We start from the raw sequence: 19115 nt of genomic DNA on the forward strand, positions 1-19115 counted from the left end.
ACCTATTTTAGAGTGTAAAAGTCACGCTTTGTTTTGTAGCTGACACGTTTCTAAATATAGATCAGTCATTCCTGTGTTGCTTGTGCTCATTATTCCCAGGAATTACATAACACTATTCTATGAAGGGAAAGATGTAAATGCAGCTGATGCTGGGACTAGATTTCATAGTGGGTAAAAGCATCCTGAAAGTGATTTGTATTGATATGCTGTACTGATTATGGAGCTTGTGTTTGGCTGGGCTGGTGAAATGTTCTGCGTTTTTACCTGAGTCATAGCTGAGTTTGCACCATTCAGCTTCATTTTTGTGGAGAGAAGAGCAGAATAATAGGAGAAGTATCTTGCAGTATATTAATACCTTTTGTCTTAATTAGAAGGGGAAAAGCAATGTGTGTTTGGTATTTCTTGGACAGCTTGAAAAGAAATTCCAAACTTGCTGTTTCAGTTTTGACAGGGGAGTTATCCTGATGCTCCTGCCAGTCATTAGGAAAGTTGTTAATTCTCCCTTCTCCCACAGCTGCCAGTGAGGAGAGTCACATTAGTGCCTTCTGTGGTGTTACTCATGTTGGCTTTCTGCTCCAGCCAAGATACTGCTTGCTTTCAAGATTTTTCTCATTCTCAAATTTCATGCATGTATATATTTTATGTATCTATGATAATGCTAAATGCACTGTCCTTTGACCCTCTGCCTCAGCAGAGGAGGATCGGGTCCTCTCTCATTTTCTTGCCCTAGTAGCTCTCATTCCTTTGAAGAAATAAATGGTGGGGTTTTTTTTCCCCCATCAGCCTCCTCCAATTATATCAGGCTTCCTTTGGCATATAGGTGCTTTTGGCTTTGACAAATAAAGTTGGTCTGTCAGTCAAACGCATCGTTGCTATATCCATTAGCTGTGCTGCCAGTCATCAGTGTCGGGGTTCGCTGGTGCAGCGTCAGGCAGCATAATTGCTTGCTTTTCTGAAGTGGCATAGCTTGAGGGAGAAGTTATAGATGAAGGCTGCAATTTCATTATGGAATATTGCAGTGTGCTAAAAATGTGCCCATATTGTAATAGAAAAATCTAAATAAGTGAAGCCTGCTCTTTTTACAAAGCCTCAGTTTAAAGCTGTTGATCTTAATTTGGGTGAAAGTGCAGCTTCTCCAGGAGACTTTACCTGTGAGTGCCCCTTCTGATATCAAAGACAAACATATTTCTGCTCTAGCAAATGGGTGGTATTTCTCTGCCCGGCAGAGATGCAGGGGTCTGTGTGCAGATGGGATTTGTTTTGTGACATGTCTCTCCTGGTTAAATTGATCCTGGTTAACCTTGTTCAGAGCAATGATGCCGGAACATAAATCATTAGCGATGATGTTGGTGACTCAGCTTTCAGAGGAGCAGAGGCTTTGATGGGCTCTTATAAAAGCAGACAGGTGACAGCATTTGTGAGGACTTGTGTCTGGCCAAGAGCAAGTCTGGCCCAGAGCAGCTGCGGGAAGGGAAGCCTGTGCCTGTGCCGGGGCTGGCGCCAGCCCAGCCCTGCTCTGCCGTGTGCCAGCTGGGTGCCTGCTGAAAGCTTGAGCTTCATGCCAGCAGTAATTGATTGTAGGCTTTCCTGGAGCAGAGCCCTGGTACCAGCTGTAGCTGAGTCTCTTCCTCTTTTCCAACCCCCTTTTTTACACCCACCTGCTTCTTAAATACATTCCTTTTTCATCATCTGCTAAGCCTTATTATCCTTATTTTTAAGAACGGGGAGGAAGTCGGTGTGTTGGGTTTCTGGTAAATGTGCATCGCATCCCCTGGGAACAACAGTGGCATAAGCTTCCAGGAAAAACACAAGATGACACATAAATCCTCATAAAAATCCCATTTACAGATTCATAGCTTCAGTACAAGAAACAAATCCTGGCATTGTGTAGTAGCTATAAACAGCATCCTGTGAGCTAATTATGACTTGCTGTGTCCCTAGCTATGGCAGGCACTAATCTGCAGCTCCCCCCCCCCCGTGTAGGAGATGGGAAAGGACGAAGAGGAATGGCTAGCAGCAAGCCACAGCTCTGCTCTGATTTATTCAAGAGGCAGATTTGTTGTTTTGCCATAGGTCACAGGGGGAGAAAAATAAAGAGATCTAGCATTCAGGTAAAAAACTGGCTTTAGGCCTCGTTAATCTACAGCAGGTGATGTGTGAGTGTGGTTAGGTAAACATGCTTTGGAAATCCATGTTTAGTATTCTGCATGCTCACCACCGTGTGTTTGCAGCATCTGTACTTCAGTGATAGATGTTACCACAAACCTCCAAATCAGCTGCCTCTGTTTAGTCAATTGCAGTAAAAGCAAAGCATCAGTATTCTTGCATTTTTAGGAGGCTGCTAATATTTTACAGTTTTCATTTTTTAGTGTCAATAAATCAAATGTGTGATTGCTATATTCTAATAGCACTTCATGGGTGTATTGCTGTCAGCTTTGAAAATGGCAGCCACTTCTTGCTATTAAGTTTAAATTAAGCAAAAACTTGTCATATGGTCTTTTTTATTGTAGACGCTTTGCAATTTGGAATGGTATGAGCTGGTTGTGTTGGATGCCTGTATTTCCAGTGCAGAGGATGTTTGACATAAACAGGTTATAAGGAAATATGCCTTCAACTTGCATTAATTCAAGTTTTTAGAATCAGTGATTCACTTTGCAAGAAGATGAAATTTTTCTCCAGAAGTATTTGTCTTTAACCACACTAGAGGTTTTGTTTGAATTGATTAGGAAAAAAGGAGTTTATTTTAAAACATTCATCACACTAATGTAATTCCATAGGTCTCTGAAGTATTTGTTTCATGTTGTTATTCATGTGGATGTTCTTTGCAGAAGTAGATCATGCTCTTAAAAACATTTCAGTCCTAAAACTTCCAGTCATCATTTGGCTCATGGTGACAGACTGGGTCTGAAGCACTTGGTGCTCAGAAGCAGATCAGATTATAGGAGTTTGTGCCTTATTAAAAGCTTTAACTTTATTTAACTCTCACTGCCAGAGGAGTGGTTGACACTGGGTAGCTTGAGCCTGGATTTGAGACTTATCAGCCATAAAAATACTGTCGCATGAAAGAAAGATCAGCATAACTGACAGTGCTAACTGAGCTGGACCACTTGTGTCTCTGCATAAAATGAACGATGCACAGGGTCAGGGTTTCTGTGTGGCTGCATCAGATGCTGAGGTTAGGAGGGTTTTTCTGAGGTTGGTGATTAGCTTTCAACTACAATTTCTCCAGCTTAACCCCCTAGGAAGGGACACTATCACAACTTCTGATAAGATAAATCTCTGGGATGTAACTATTACTCTCTCTCTCTGGATTAAAGAACAAAGCAAAAACTGAAAAAAAAAATACAGCTACTGTACTTAAAATAAAAGATGGCATCACACAACGCCTTTTAGTCCAGTGAATTACACATTCTCTCAGCCCTCGGTAGTTATTTTTATATCATATCTCAGAGCCTTTGTACTTCAGTTTCTCCTGGATGTGGCTGCAGATCATCTGAATGTTGTCTACAAAAGGTTATTTTTATGAACTTCTGGGGGTTTGATAGTTAATCTGAGGGCTTTGTAAGCTGCATTTTTGGTTCATGTCACCTTTGTCTTTCCTTTGCCCTTCTCCAGCTTGCTCCCCCATGCCTGTTTTGAGTTTGTTACTCAATTCATTACCCATGATAACATCTCAAGGGAACCCAAAAAAAATAGATGTCTTTAAAGCTTCAGCAAAATTGCCCTTGTTGGGCATGGAAGAAAGATCAGTGCTTCCCCTTAAGGGGAGCATGGCAGTGAGTTCTCAGCCCTCTGCAGGTCCCAGGAAAGCCATATGGAAGAGAAACATTTCCCAGATCCAGGACAGCCTTCTTCCTGGTGTGGATTGTCACAGGTGCCAGAGGATACAACCAAAGGACTTTTTACAGGTGCAGAGACTGATAGGACGTGGGGGCATGATTTTAAGCTGAAAGAGGAGAGGTTTAGATTACATGTTAGGAAGCTGTCTGCTCAGAGCATGGTACAACTCAGGTTGTCAGAGAAGCTGTGGCTGCCCCTTCCCTGGAAGTGTCCAAAGTCAGGTTGGACAGGGCTTGGAGCAACCTAGGATGGTGGAAGGTGTCCCTGCCTATTGGCAGAGGAATAGAACCAGGGGATATTTAAGGTTTCTTTTACCCCAAACTATTCTATGATTTCTATGAAAGGACAGCCCTTGGTAAAAAACTACCTGGAAAGGGAGCTCCCCTCTACCTGATCTAACTCTAAATTGCATTCTACAAAGGTTATTTTGGAGAATTTAAGTTAGAAAGAAGCTCAGGTATTGCAACATTAAGGGAAAAGCTCTAGTTTCAGACTTTGTAAAGAGAGTTGGGTGGGGATGAAGGCAGAATTAAGGCAGAGAGCTGGAACAGAGTTGATTTTGTCTTACTATGATCCTTTAATCATATTATTTAAAAATGAAAGATTTATGGGGTGTGTGACTTAGAGGGTGTTAATTGAACCACTTAGTGGCTGCAAATCCCTAACCATTTTTCACCTGTCAGTTCCTGTTTTCCCCTCTAAGTCTACCTATAAATGCTTTCCAAATGAATGTTAACCCCTTGTTTAACACCATCAGGCTGCAGTGGGATCTTTGCAGCCTGTGCCAGATCTAATGAACGTGCTTTTGGGCACAGAAACCATGTTTTTCTCCATCTGTACCATCAGTGAAGTATTTTATATCTATCACATCTTGAACAGAACTGTTAAACTCTTGTCCTTTACATCTTTCTACCTACTTGGTAATTCTAAATTATCATTGTCTGAGGTGATTTCTTTTTTGACAAGATGTAGTTATGTGATTATCCTCTTCATATTTCAGCTGGAGCATTTATCCTCTAACCACCCAGAGTATCACTAGCGCATCAGCCTTCCTCTAGGACCCTTTTTACTTGCTCATGTTGTCTGATGTCCTCTCAAAGCCATCCAGATAGGAGATTGCCTTCTAAGATACACCTCTGGGTTGTATTCTTTCTGCTTGTACATGATGGTTTGACTTACAGATTATTTCCTCTTTTGATTAAGCTCCTTGAAGCCCTGACTTGAGATAATCTGGTTGGGAGAACAGGTTTGAACTGATACAGATCTGCTGTGGTGTGGTATCTACCTCCCTGCCATTGCCTGGAGACTGCTCCCAGTCCACAGCTCAGTGTGGTGTAGCTCTACCTCTGAACTGCTTTTGCATCCATCAGGGACTGCTCCACCTGGAAACATGACTCCAGATGTCAGATGTGGTTATCTCTGGGCTGCTGCAACCTTCACCTCATGGTCCTGGTGGGCAGTGCCTGCCAGCTTCATTTGGAACTCAGGGAGTCACTTAAGCTTCTTGGAATAAGGCTTCTAGTAAATCATAGGCTGTCAAGACCTGCTTTTCTGTGTGGGTACCTAATGGAAGTAGAACTGAAATAATGATGGCTCTTTGATGGTGCATTTGTGGACAGCTCTCATGCCTACAAGGGATAGGGATACTTAATATTTTCTCATTAATGACATGTCATGGAAGAGGTGAAGCCAGGGAAATCATTATATGAGCTGTATCACTGCAGCCATCATCTTAGCAGCTGGTGGTTAAAAATGGTGACTTATACTGGGTAAATAAAATTTTAAGTTTCTGAATGTAAAGTTTAAAAACTAAGGAATGCTGTCAAGTTTCAGTGTAGTCAGGAGCAGAATGCCAATGCTGCTTACTGTTACTTAACTAATGGAAAAATAAATGTTTTACTGCCATGAGAAAGGAAAAGGATTTTTCCTCTTCTGTGTGTAAATTAAGGAAAACACGATGCAAGTGTATAGTGGAACCAAGAATTTAGCAAGGTACAATACTCCTAAATCAGTAGCCATGTATCTACATCATATTTCCATGTGTAGCTGCCCTGATCAAAGCAGTACTAAGAAGTTACAGAATTGTGGACTTCTGGTTTATATTGTTGGTTAAAGCTTGGCCTCAAGGCTGCTTTGATCTAGTTATCCGTGTCAGAGCTGCTCAAGGACCTGCATGAATGGGATCTGTCAGTTCAGCCTGTGCTGCGTACAGCACAGTTGATACCTACTGGCATGTTTCTTTGCCAGATGGTCCAAAAATTGGTGCACAAGTATTACAAATTTTCTTACCTCTGTTGCATTTTTTGGGAGTCAGAGTGGAGGCATGGTGCCAGAATGCTGTGAGTGTGACTTGGCAGTGTTGCTGCTCTTGTTTTCTCTGCTGATCATTAGAGTTTGCCAGTGGAATCATCATTTAGTTTTGCACAGCCCCTCAATTCAGCTTGAAATAAAAACCTGTGTGATACATTTTCCAGTTCTTGATCAGAAACATTTCGTAAGGTATTCACAGCAAACAAACTGCTGTTTCGTCCTGGATATGAAGCCATTTTTTAGCATTTACGGAAAGCTGGAAGTAGTTTCTCTGAAGTCAGACTCTCATGTGCACATAGGTACATATATAGAATATTAGATGTGTGCTGCAGGAGAGGTTGATTTACTGTCCATGCATCTATGCATTTTACATATACAGCTGTTCTTAGGTAAGTAGTTATCTTTATGGTATAATAATAATTTGGGTATGGTAATAATAACAGTAGCATCTATTGCTAAGAGGTTAAGGAGTCAAACCTTGAGCTCTCTGAAAATTTGTGTGGTATTCAAATAGCAAAAAAATCACAGTATTTGAAATAATTGCATTTTTTAAAAACTCCAGACCCTAGCACTTTGTATCAAGGGGGAAATGTCTCTTCAGCAAATAAAGTTTGCTTTTAGTTGTGGAAGGAATAAGGGTTTTTCTATTTCTGATAGGTTTTGTATTTTTTTTTCCCAAAATTGCACGCTTCAGTGGGGTAGTTTGATCAAGGTGCTGTGTGCTTTGCAAAGATACTCATTGCCTAATGTATTGCAAGAGTGATTTTTGTGTTGTGCACTGATTTACTGTAAGACTGACCAGGGCTTGCTCTTTTTAAGCTGTATCAGCTGGAGTAGTTACCACAAGAACCTGCTAGCCAGCAGTGACTATGAAGGCACCGTCATCCTTTGGGATGGATTCACAGGACAGAGATCCAAGGTCTACCAGGTAACACACAACCAACAAGGATCATTTCCTGTTGCATGCACTGTGCTGGGAGAGCAGCACTGGGTCTGAGGTTCCGCTCCTAGGCCAGCAAAAGGCTTTTCTGTTCCACAGGGTGAAATGGTATTCCTCCTGTTTGGTAAATGGCTCTCATGTGCATGGCTTTATTGAGCTGTAGTCCTCCAAGGGAGGCAGCTCTGTCTCCCTGTTACAGTTGTGAGGCAGTTGATGTTTTCTTGCTGCTGCTTTTGAGCAGGGAATGTGCACAGGGAGAAATCAGTTCCTGGAACTGATCGCCCTTCTTTAGAAGCCTTTGTCTCTCCATACCTGTTCCACTTCAGTCTTTGTCAAAAGCCTTTTGTAAAATTCTGCAGTGATTGCCAGCGCAGGTGCTCGTGAAGCAGAAGTGCAAAATGCAGCCCTGAGTGGTGAGGCTGGGAGAAGGGAGCACAAGGCAGAACAAGGCAGTTCCTTCCCCGCACAGTGCACTCAGCTCCACAGCAAGACCTGCGTCAGGAGAAGTTTCTGGCATTTTATTTCTGTGTGAAACTCAAACATTGTGTTTCTATCTAATGGCTTCTGAGGAGCTTGTGATCAGAACAAGGAGGTTGGAAGAGGCTGGAAGGTGCTGCAGGCTGTTGTGTAGGTAGCATAGTCCATTGAAACTGGTCAATAATAATGAATGGACTACAGACTCCTTGACAGTTCAACATAAGTTTCAGTTACTATTTAGGCCACTCTTTACCTTCTCATTGTTGTTTAGTCACTTTATAGTGCTTGTTCTTGCTAATCCTTTGCATATCTCAGTGAAAGAGAAATTATACTGGACAGGATAAATCTAGTCTGTTTTTCTCTCAAATAAGTTTTACATTTCTTTATGAGGCTGAATAATGAACCTAGAGATGACCAACTGTTGCTTATGTTAAAACAAACTAATTTTGCTTCCTATCAGATTACTTGAATTTATTTGGATTTGCATAGAGGCATTGACATCTGCTTTGCTTGTACTGAAACCCTTTAGTGACCTCATCCTTGTGAGCTTTTTGTCTTGTAAGCCTGTATGAAGGCTTTACACAAAGGGTTTGACTGAATTTCAGATTTTATTCAATCTAATGTTCTGCTTTCATGTGGGATGGATAGCATAGCAATTACAGCTCTTCTGTGTTTTGAGGAAGAGTGTGCAGTCTTTTAATAATATTTGAGTGGTAAAACAGAGGATTAGACACCAGGAGATTTACTTCATAGCTCAGCAGGAAGGTGAGGGTTTCCTGGACTTTCAGAGAGGAGGTGTTTGAAATGAGCAATGAGCATCTTGTCAGTATTGGGAGATACTTAAAAATTGCTTATTAATATTGAAAGATATAACTATGATCTAGGATAAGCAGCAACTCATGGTGGAACCACAGCTAGTCAAATAATGCTGTAAAACCAGGTTTTTAATGTGTATATCCTGAAATTTTTTTTCTTTCCAAGTAAAAATGCAATCAGTTTTAATTTTTAAAAAACCCATTCTAGTGTTTTCTGCTTTCCTGGCATGTGTAGCATATTGATAGGATGGGTCTGATGAGGAGAAAAGATATTTTTTTTAAGAACTGCTAAACATAGTAAGCTTCTCTCTTGAGATCCCTGCTGACAACTTATACCAAATATGTGTGTTTTCCTTTACTGTTTTATCATATTACAACTCACTACCTTGCAATATTGTTCTTGTTTCTTTCAACAGGAGCATGAGAAAAGGTGCTGGAGTGTTGACTTTAACTTGATGGACCCTAAGTTATTGGCTTCAGGCTCTGATGATGCCAAAGGTAGTATTTTATTTCAGTCTCTGTGTAGAAGATATAGGCTGTGTATATTCCATTGGAAGAACAAAAATGTGCTGTTTCAAGTAGCTGATTCCTCAGCTGCCTTCAGTATTGTAATTGCTGTGGTAATGTGGCATGGTATTACTGAACCATTTGGATCTTAGAGGAGGAGAGGCTTTGTTTGGATTAACATCTCTTGCTTCACACTTTTTTGTGTAATGAATTCTCAGATAACATTCTCCTGGAACTTCAGACAAACCAAAATGTGTTTTAACATTAGTTGAACTTGTTGAGTTAAAGCCTCAGGGCCTTTCAAAAGAACAGCATGTATTTATATTTCAAAAACGAGGCTGTCAGTAAAACAGCAGCAGTTAAAAAATGCCTGCTGCTCTTTTACCTGTAGCTCTGCATGTTAAAGACTGCGTTTCTTGGAGCTTTAAGGAGTTGGATGGTGGATTGAGTAGAAGTGCTGGGAGCAGCTCTCAGCCTTCCACACTCCAGGGTCCATTAGACAAGCCTCTTTTGGAGAACACTTAAGCCAAGCCCTTTACCATGTGGTGGTAAAAACATGTTCCTCTTCTGAGAAGATCTGGGAAGCTCCTAAAGAAGAGGATAGCACTGAGGGAGGTGTAATATTCTTTGTCCCTAATGAATGATGGTTTTATCTGTAATGTTTACAGTATCAAATTGTGAGAAACAACTGCTCACTTTGAAAATTTAGAAGGTTTATTAAACCTTGACAAAAATATAACAAAAGGACTACATAAGGAATAATTCTCAGCACTGGCAACTGCCCTAGTGGGTACCACGTGGCCAGCTCATCTTCAAGATGGATGCTCAGTCTTTTTTATACCCCTTGGGGGGTGCATCAGCCAACCCTGGCCCCTCCCAAAGTCTGACAGTCAGCTCTCCTTTGCTGTTATTGGTGGAGATTGCGTTCTTGTAACTGGATTGCAGGTCAGGTGTTGCCATGCTGTGCCCTCCCAACAGCAAGCTTTTCCATTCCCAGCTGCCCCATGGAAGGGGCATGTGTGCTTGCCTTCTTTCTACCTGTCCTAGGCAACCCAGGCTGTCTGATGGCAGGGAGGGAGGGGAACTATGGGGAGAACAGAGGATATCTAAACTACAATAACATAACTATACATCACTAAAGCTTTTCTTAATATTCACACAATAGTCATCCCTTAATTGTGAGAGCCAATCATCTCATTATCCATCTATAACAAGTAAGAGTGCTGGGAGCAGCTCTCAGCCTTCCACACTCCAGGATCCATTTGACAAAGCACTTTTGGAGAACACTTAGGCCAAGTCCTTTGCCACATGGTGGTAAAAAAATGTTCCTCTTCTGAGAAGATCTGGGAAGCTACTAAAGAAGAGGATAGCACTGAGGGAGGTGTAGTGTGTAGTATTCTTTGTCCCTAATGAATGACAGTTTTATCTGTAATGTGTACAGTATCAAATCAGAGTTATGTGACAGCAAGAGCTTAAAAGTTCCTTTCTTAAGTAGTGGGGGTCACTTCTCCCAGATGGGCTGGTAGAGCTCTGGACAGAGCTCTTCATGATTTGCTTTGAAATGATAAATTAATTTTTCGTAAGTGTTAAACTTTGTAAGCTGCTCCCCTTTTCCAAAAAGCTTTTAAATGCTGTTCCAAAAGAAACTAATGCTCCTCGATTACGCTTAGCAATAATGGAATCATAGAACAGTTTGGGTTGGAAGGGACCTTAAAGCTCATTTTTGTCCAACCCCTGCTGTGGGCAGGGACACCTTCCACTATCCCAGGCTGCTCCAAGCCCTGTCCAGCCTGGCCTTGGACACTTCCAGGGATGGGGCAGCCAGAGCTGCTCTGAGTACCCTGTGCCAGGGTGCTCAGCTCCCTCACAGGGAAGAATTACTTCCCAATTACTTCCCAATAGCCCATCTCACTTTTCTTTCTGGCAGTATGAAGCCATTCCCCTTGTCCTGTCACTACAGTTCCCAATGCTAGTAATTCCATTTACAAAAATTTAATCATTATTTTGTATTTAAAGTGAGTTTAAAATGTTTTAAAACACTTCCTCTTCCTTTTCTGATGGAAGACAGATGTGTTTTCTGTGTGCTTAAATACAGCAGGACTAAATATTCACCTTGTAAGTTAATAGCCTCTTCGTCAGTGCTCCCCACTCTTGCCATACATATAAAAAGCTAATCTGCCAGGTAGATCTGCATTTATTAGCATGTTAACAAGGTGTCCAGTTTTGCAAAGGCTAACTGCAAGCAGAGCTTCTGTCTTCAGTTTGACTGTTCACTTCTTCAGTAATTGTCTGTAAAAGTGTACTGTTTACTTAGAAATTATTGTAATAAAGCCTGCAGATCCACATAACCAGCATTTCAATTCACAAAGGTCTTTTGAAGGTGTATTGGGGTTTTGGTGGATAAAACTGATCTGGAACATTTTATCCTTTATTTTTACCATGACTTGCCTGTGATTTACATATATAAACAGCCCTTTAGAGACAAATGGAGTGTCAGCACAGATTTTAGAAGTTTTTGATCAATAGCAGCAAAATGTCCACATTAATGTTGTAGTGTTTATCTTCCATTTGGGTGATCACACTGAGAGGATTAAATGTTAGGTAACACTCATGATAAGTGTCTTAATTCAAACCTGCCTAATTTAAAATTTTTTCTTTCTGTTTATGTTCATGATTGTTTGGTCGAAATCTGGTCAGTTTTAATACACAATAACACGTGTCTGGCCAGGTAGAGTGTCTGGCAGGAAAGATCTTTTATCTACTTTTCCTGTCCTCTTTGATTTCTCTGCTCCTTTGAGGCCACACCAGGCGTGCAGGAGCTAATCTCATCGTTCTTCCCCACAAAGCAAAAGTATCACATTTCCCTGTCAAGTGGTCAGGACAAGGCAGCAAAAAAAGGGACAGCTTTGCCAGTTCTTCCTGCTTGCCTGTGTATCTGCCTGTCTCTCCTCGGACTTTTCAAGTCAGCAGCTAATTCTGAAAGTAGGTGTGTGTTGGAGAAGGTGCTTATGAATGAAGAATCCTGTGCTTTTCAGCTCTCTCTGCCGGGGCTCAGGCACTGCAAAGGGGATGCTAACAGTGCTATTAGGGAGAAAATTATTCTCCTATAATTAGAAGCAGCATCCTTGGGCCCCAGGTTCTTGCATTGTCCGTCTTATGAGATGAAAATAATCCAGAATATGCTTATCTGTGGAAGATCTTCCTACTTTCATAGCAGATAATGACAGCATAAAAGTATTATTGTACTTAGAATAACTACTGTGTGTACAAACCCTTCAATTTTATCTAGAGTTGTTATGCACTCTCTTTTTCAAGGGGCAAAGGTACTTGTGTATGTCTATAGGGACCCAAAGGTATACTCTAACTAGGCAGCAGTGAGCAAAATTGGTGTTTACTTGTTCTACAAGGAGCTTGGGGAGTAGGCATAGCCTGAATTTCAGTTCTTTTATGCACATAATAATGGCAGGAGCTGTGATACTCGTACAAGTAGGAAAGGGTGAATTTCTGGTCTTGGAGAACATAAGAATAATTTTGTGAAGGCAAAATGATGCCATCAAAGTATCAGGACAGGGCTAGAGCTAATACACTTAGCTAATGACATACAGCTCTCTATTCTGCATTGGGGGTGGAGTTTTATGGCCGTGGTAAAGTTAGCAGATGAGGGACAGTGAAATATTTTGTGATGCTCTGTGAGTAGAATTTGTCTTCACTGGGATAGATGTCTTTTTTGGGATGATCAGATGTTTCTCTGGTCTTGTTTTTGAAGCTGTCTGAAACTGAAGAAGATAGAAGCACTGATAAATTCAAATTAAGAAAGAGTCCTGGTTTTACATCTGTAGTTCCTTCATAATTCCTGGCTCAAAATTGAGAGGTAGGATAGAACAGGAGCACCTGAGAGCTCTGAGTTTGTAGCAATAGTTAACTTTTCATTGTCTCATGGCAAGGAGAAATGCAGGCATGTGTCTCATTACATCTAAGGAAAGTAATTTCCATGCTGCCTCAGTAAATTAGACCCTGGTACTTGTCCTGCAGCTATTTTTTATAGTGCCCCTTAATTGAGCATGGCAACATAGATATGCAAAGTTGGGTTCATTAAAAAAATCTAAAAAAAAAAAAAAGCCCTCTACAGAGGGGAAATGGCTTGAACTGTAGCTCAGTCTGCTCCACCAACTTCCACAGGATTGTTTCAGACTTCATTTTCATTGATATTTCATTCCTTCAGCTTCTGTTGACTTGAGGTATAGGTATTCATTGCTCTCAAAATATCAAGTTGAACCTTCAGTTTGGTCATTTTTCTGGCTAAAAATTCAGTAATTTTCTGGAGATTTGTGGGGTTGTTGGATTGATTTAGTGGAAGTGCCTTGAAGAAGTCACAAGATGCTGTTGATAGTTAGAATATTGACAATAAAGTCTGTGCCTTATGCAAGGAGTGCAGTCACTGCCTACTGACAGTCATCAGTTTACGCCACCTTCCTGACCCCTGCACAAGGCAGTGGATCCAAAATTTTGCCTAATAGTACAATTCAGCAGCTTTCTCCTTTCCTAGGAATTCTACTAATATCTGCAGATGAATTTTCTGGTTGCAAGATCCTATTCCTGGCTTAGAGCTTTTCTGGAGTAGCAGCAGATGAGCAGATAAGAATTCACAAGTGACAGGCTGGATGAAACAACCTTACTCTGTGTACCAACTGTGAACATCAACCTTCAGTTATTGTAGTACAGGCTTCTGCCTCTTTTAGTTAGTGTTTAGACACAGAACTGATACATGGAAAATTAATTGATGAACTCACACATTTGGTGTAAAGCTTCAAAAAAAAAAAAAAGAAATCTTGAAAAGACCTAAACATTTTTAATGGAAAAAACTGTTCTGGAGGCATCTTTTTAATACTGTAGTGAGGGGTAGGTATTTGGCCACATAAAGATGTCTCTCAGCAGCTGCAAAATGAGAGAAAATATGCTTTGAGAACATGTGTTTCAGAAATAGTCAATCTCAGATGGTTGCTTATCTCACCAACACAATTCTAGATGTTACCAAGACATCTGTGTTGGATAATTACTGCCTCAGCAGAACTGATGAAAGCTACAGCAAATAAACTCTACCCTTATGAATTATGCTTTATTAACCTGTCAGTTCTTTTTAAAAAATAATGGGCAGTTCTAGGTAAAACTTGACATGTTTCATTATGTGTTGTTATGTGTCCCATCTATCCTTTTTATGGTACTGACTAAGATATAATTGGAGCCCAGTGTATCTCACAGCAGTTAGAGCACAGAAATTGCAGGCTCTAATCTGTGCCTGTCAGTTGTAACTAATATTATGATGACTTTGAGCACTTGGATTGTCTCTTCACCAGATTAAATGGCTCAGCTTATGACCTGCAAGCTTGAATGAAAAAAAGGAGCCGAGCTGAAACAGAGCCCTCAATTAGCTTTTGATACAGAGCTGGGACCAGATGGCCATTTGTTTGGTTGGGGGGGTCAAGGAGGGACTTGGCTGCTTTGGATGCAGCTTTAAATACCTGGGTGGAAAGCTTCAAAGAAAGCCTGTGTTGTTTTAATACTAGATTTTGGCTGAGTATTGCTCTGAACTTGAGATCATGTTCCTACCCCACACTCCTCAATTTGAAGTGGTGTTGTCTGCTGAAACTGTTCTCTCATAAACATGTTTTATTTGCTTCTAATCTCATCCATAAACTTGATGGCCTTTACTGCCACCAGAACTTAGACTACTCATCTCTTGGTGTCTGTTCATTTAAGCAAAATACAAATATTTTCTTGTTCTGCAAAATTCTTCCCTGTTCCTGTTTCCCCCTGCCCCCAAGTGCAGAACATGGTGGAGAAGCTTTATCATCTCGTCTTGCCTGGGAGAAAAGAGCTCTTAAGCCATGCTTGCAAAGCTTTTGTTTCATTTAAAAATGTAGCCAGGTGTTTAGGGTGAGTATTATAGCCTTGATCAATGAGAATGCATTTATTTCTGAAAACCAACCTAAGGCTGAGTGCTGTTTTCATTGAATTTTACATAATGCTTCTGGGCAAATAGAGTATGCCACTGGGGTTTGTATTTCTGCTGGTGTCTGTGTGTGCTGCTTTCTGATGGTTCCAGGCAGCTGCCAGATATCCACACAGTGCTGTATTTACAATGATTCCTTGGTGTGCTCTGAGCAGTGCTGTTTCCTCCATCCTTGTATGGTCAGGAAGAGCCCAGTCTTGTTGCTTTCATTGCTTGCCACACTATTAAAAAGAGCACTGGAACCAGCCTGCCAGTATTCCTCCTTTTCCTTTGTCTTCTAAAACATCCTTGGATAATCCAACTGGAAACCTTGCTTCTCGCTCAAAGACCCTGGGAAATGCTGACCAAGAGGTGACACAGAGGGCCCCTCAGAGGGTGGGGGACACACCCCGAGACTGCTGATCTCTCATGTATTGATCACAGTGGGTTGCAAGGTTCCTGTTGTTTTGCCATTTTTGCTGACTTCACCTCCAAAGTAATCTTTCAGTAAGAAGACTGGAGGACCCGTTGGCCACACATCTGAAGAAGCCCATGCAGCTCAACAGGAGCTCTTGAGGGGTTTTTAACCCTTCATGTAGCAGCTGCATGTTTAACATTGGTTCCGGCTTGCTCTGCTTCCAGCCTCAGCTTGTGATACTCAAGTACAGCTTGATCCTCTCATCAAGAAAAGAGAGAGGGGAGATGTTTAAGTCTTTTCTGCCTTGTATGAATCAATGGGGCTTGATGTCAATCTGCTGCTCCTTTTTCTGGGCCAAAGGCAGTGCATTGTTTAGCTTTTAATAATAAGATTAACTATGTGAGGAGCACCTGGCACTCCTCGTCTTAACGTTAAATGGTGCTTGAAGTGTTTCTGGCAGGTGGGGAAGGCTGTGTTTTGAAAAGCGCTGGTGGTTTTTGTTGGTCATTCTCTGAAGAACTGGAGTGCTTAGTGGAAGAGCCCCTTCTAGCACATAGTTTAATCAGTGTTCATGTGGTACTCTCATAGGACAGTAAAGTTCTTGTACCAAGGGATTATTGCATCATAGGAAGCCAACATACTGATTTCTCTCCTGTCTGTGCCAGTTTTTCAAGAATAAAACAAGTTGTTCTCACTCACTGTGCATACAATTAGGTATATTTATTCTGTGCAAAGCAATTTTGCTTTGGAGCATGGAGTTCTTGCATCCCAGCTCAGGGACAAAGAACAAAAAAGGATGTAAGCCTTCCTGTCATTGGTTGTCTGGATCTGCACTGCAGTAACCTTAAGCACTGAGATTATAGCATGTGGTTAATCACCTGCTCTGATATTTACAATGTGGACTTGAGAATATTCTCAAATTTACCAACCACCAGTGACAACTGACCCTTTAGACTCACTAACATTGTAGCAACTGAGGCTCTCCAGAATCTTATTCATTAAATAACTAGATTTTAGGCCTTTCAGATGAAGTTCATGTTTTTTGCTGTTTTTTGTTTATTCATGTCTCTCTTTCCATTTCTCTAGTGAAGCTGTGGTCTACCAATTTGGACAACTCAGTCGCAAGCATTGAGGCCAAGGCTAATGTGTGTTGTGTCAAATTCAGCCCATCTTCTAGGTATCACCTAGCTTTTGGCTGTGCAGGTAGGTAAAAGGGATTTGGGGCAAAGGGATATTGTTTCTTCCTTCCTTTATTCTTTTTTCTCCTCAAAGATGTGAGGTTGGCTGCTGTGCCCAGGACTGAAGTGTCTTTGCAGTTAAAATATCTCTGAGTAAAACTTATTAAGTGCCACAGTGATGTGTTAATGTCATGCCCCAGCCTGGCTTTTTCATTTGGGTGCCTTTATCAGAGATAAGGCAGGTAAAGAAATCACCCAGTGCATTTATTGGGATCACTAAGGCAACCAGGCAGAGCTCGGCTGTGGGAGTCTCAATGTGTTAACATGATGAGAGCTGCTCTTTCTGATTTATAATATTGTTCTATAAATTCTGCAAAGCCATACTGGGAATTTTAACTGGTTTTACCTGAAGCATGCTGTAAAGCTGTGGCTGTGCATGTTCCCGTAGCTCCAACTACAATCCCTGTGGGTGGGCTCATGTTTTCCTAGGCTGGGCAAAGATGGCTGTTAATGTTTTCATTTTTTGGAAATAGTCAGTGGGGAAGGCACGAGGAGCCTTTTATTCACTTAGATTAAATGTTTTTTGGTGATAACACCAAGATCTGAGAGCAGAGCAGGTGTCACTTTGGGAGGAAGCTGTATTGTGCTATGCATATAGTAACTAAAACTCACAGGTGCCTATAAATGTTTAACCAACTCTGCATTTCCTTTCTCCTTGGGGAGTTTTAATGGACTTGTAACTAGTTGTTCTGACAACATTTTTTCTCTCTGGACGCTGGGAGTTACATTGATCATTCTTGCAACCACTGGTTTGCCATTTCATTCAGGTATTCTCATTTCCAGGCTGGTTCTACTTTGGTTGTAACTCTTAGAAGGCAAAAAATAAACTTGCATTTTGAATCCAGAAATGGATTCAAGCTGGAGTGTAAAATATTGACTTGCTTGACAGGCATCTCTCTGAAGTTTAGTGAATTACATGTAAAAATAGTTGAACAATAATACCTACTAGCAGCATTTGAATGAGAGGGACTATCTGGGAAAGGCTCTAGGGAAAGATGAGCACTAGCTCCAAATGGATCAGCCACTGATTAAAATATACCTGCAAAAGCACTATGAAACAGAATTCTTCTTGATAAATAGATAACTGGGATTCTGTGCCACCTGAAAAGCAGAGGTGGGGGGATAAGGCACAGATAAATCAAGGAAGGCTTTTGGAGCTGGAGAGCATGTGGGGTAGGAGCAGGTGGGAGTGTCTCTGTCCCCACCCAGATCTAACAAACTGGGTTTGTCTTCAGCAAGTGTGTTGAGAAAGAAGCATTAGGAAGTTTCATGGAGGTTTTAAAGGACTTGCATGCATGTTTCTATGATTTAGAGGATGCTGAGGGGTAAAAGGGTATTTGTACTAAAAGAAGTGTTTACATCTGCTTGATGTTTGGTAATTGAATCCCTAAATAAAAATTAAAATGGATATTTGGTTGATATTATTATATTGCTGAAACAATTGCATGGGGTAATTGAACCAATGGAAATTACTTCCCACAGTGGAATTCTAATTGATCTTTCAGCCATAAACACATTTGGGAAAAATGGCATATTAAAAGAAATACTGGAATCTTGAAAGACATTATTTCTGAACTCCTAAGAAACAATCAGAGCAAAGAAATGGGTTAGTGTCTGCTTTCATACTCCATATAGTAAAACAGTCATGTTTAACGTGCTATGATGGAGACAAAGGTTTTTCTTCTCCATCAGCTTCAGCTAGTCTTGCTTAATAATGTCATTTAGTTTGTGGAAAAAGGAACATAACTGTTGTATAGCATGAGTTGTCACATAGGCTATAAAATTAATAAAGGAAGAGTCAAAGCTGACTTCCTTGAGTAGTACTAAAAAAAAAAAAGCAGGGAACTGGGCACACTGACTTGACCACTCCTGTTTGCCCCCAGCAGAAATAAAAATGAGCAGTCCACAACACTAAACACTACTTCAGTGGCCAGTTTTAGAAAGCTGTCTTAGCCCTGCCTTGGCTCACTCACATGCTAAGAGGATTTTCACATTTTGAAAACTGTTTCAATCACTTATTCAGTGATTTATTCAAGGATAGAAGAGCCAAGACTTCTGAGCATTTCATGCCCCATACAGTCTTTTATTGTATTTAAACAGAAGTGTGGTTTCTGTATATGCTCTCAATTTATTTGCTGATTTGATGGAGCTTAATGCTATATATGTGTCTGTATTTTTGTGTGTATATATGTATGTATCTATAGTTTAAGACTTGATGAGGTAAGCAATTAATAAAATGGTTAGGGAGGGAGTATTGGTACTTAATATTTGAGCTATAAAAGGAAGTAGTTAATTGATTTACTATACTATTAATTACACACACATTTCAGTTCCTTTTTTCTGTATGCAGAATAGCTGAAAGCCAGCATAACTTCTTTAAGCAATGTAATTTTGACTGAAGTAGAAATTTTTTCAGGGTTGACATTTCTATTTTCATTACAGGTTCTCTCTGAACCATTCATAAAGCTGAAGCATCATTTCATAATGTCCTGTTCTTTCACACCTTGCTTAAGAAAAGCTCTTCCCTGCCCTTGACAAATGCATCTTGCCCACTTGCATCCATCTGTTCTGAATGCCTCCT

The 19115-nt window shown here is 40.8% G+C and overlaps 1 protein-coding gene across 4 annotated transcripts in view; it reads left to right on the forward strand.

Annotated features, from left to right (window-relative positions):
* Positions 1-19115, forward strand: part of COP1 (COP1 E3 ubiquitin ligase) — a 125424-nt gene that overhangs the window by 53819 nt on the left and 52490 nt on the right. For all 4 annotated transcript variants that reach the window (XM_053985188.1, XM_053985189.1, XM_053985190.1 and 1 more), the window contains 3 exons: positions 6970-7078; positions 8799-8880; positions 16383-16499. In XM_053985188.1, coding sequence (XP_053841163.1) covers positions 6970-7078; positions 8799-8880; positions 16383-16499 — 308 coding nt within the window. The remainder of the gene's footprint in view (positions 1-6969; positions 7079-8798; positions 8881-16382; positions 16500-19115) is intronic.

Source organism: Vidua macroura, chromosome 9, assembly GCF_024509145.1.
Source record: "Vidua macroura isolate BioBank_ID:100142 chromosome 9, ASM2450914v1, whole genome shotgun sequence".
Taxonomy (NCBI): domain Eukaryota; kingdom Metazoa; phylum Chordata; class Aves; order Passeriformes; family Viduidae; genus Vidua; species Vidua macroura.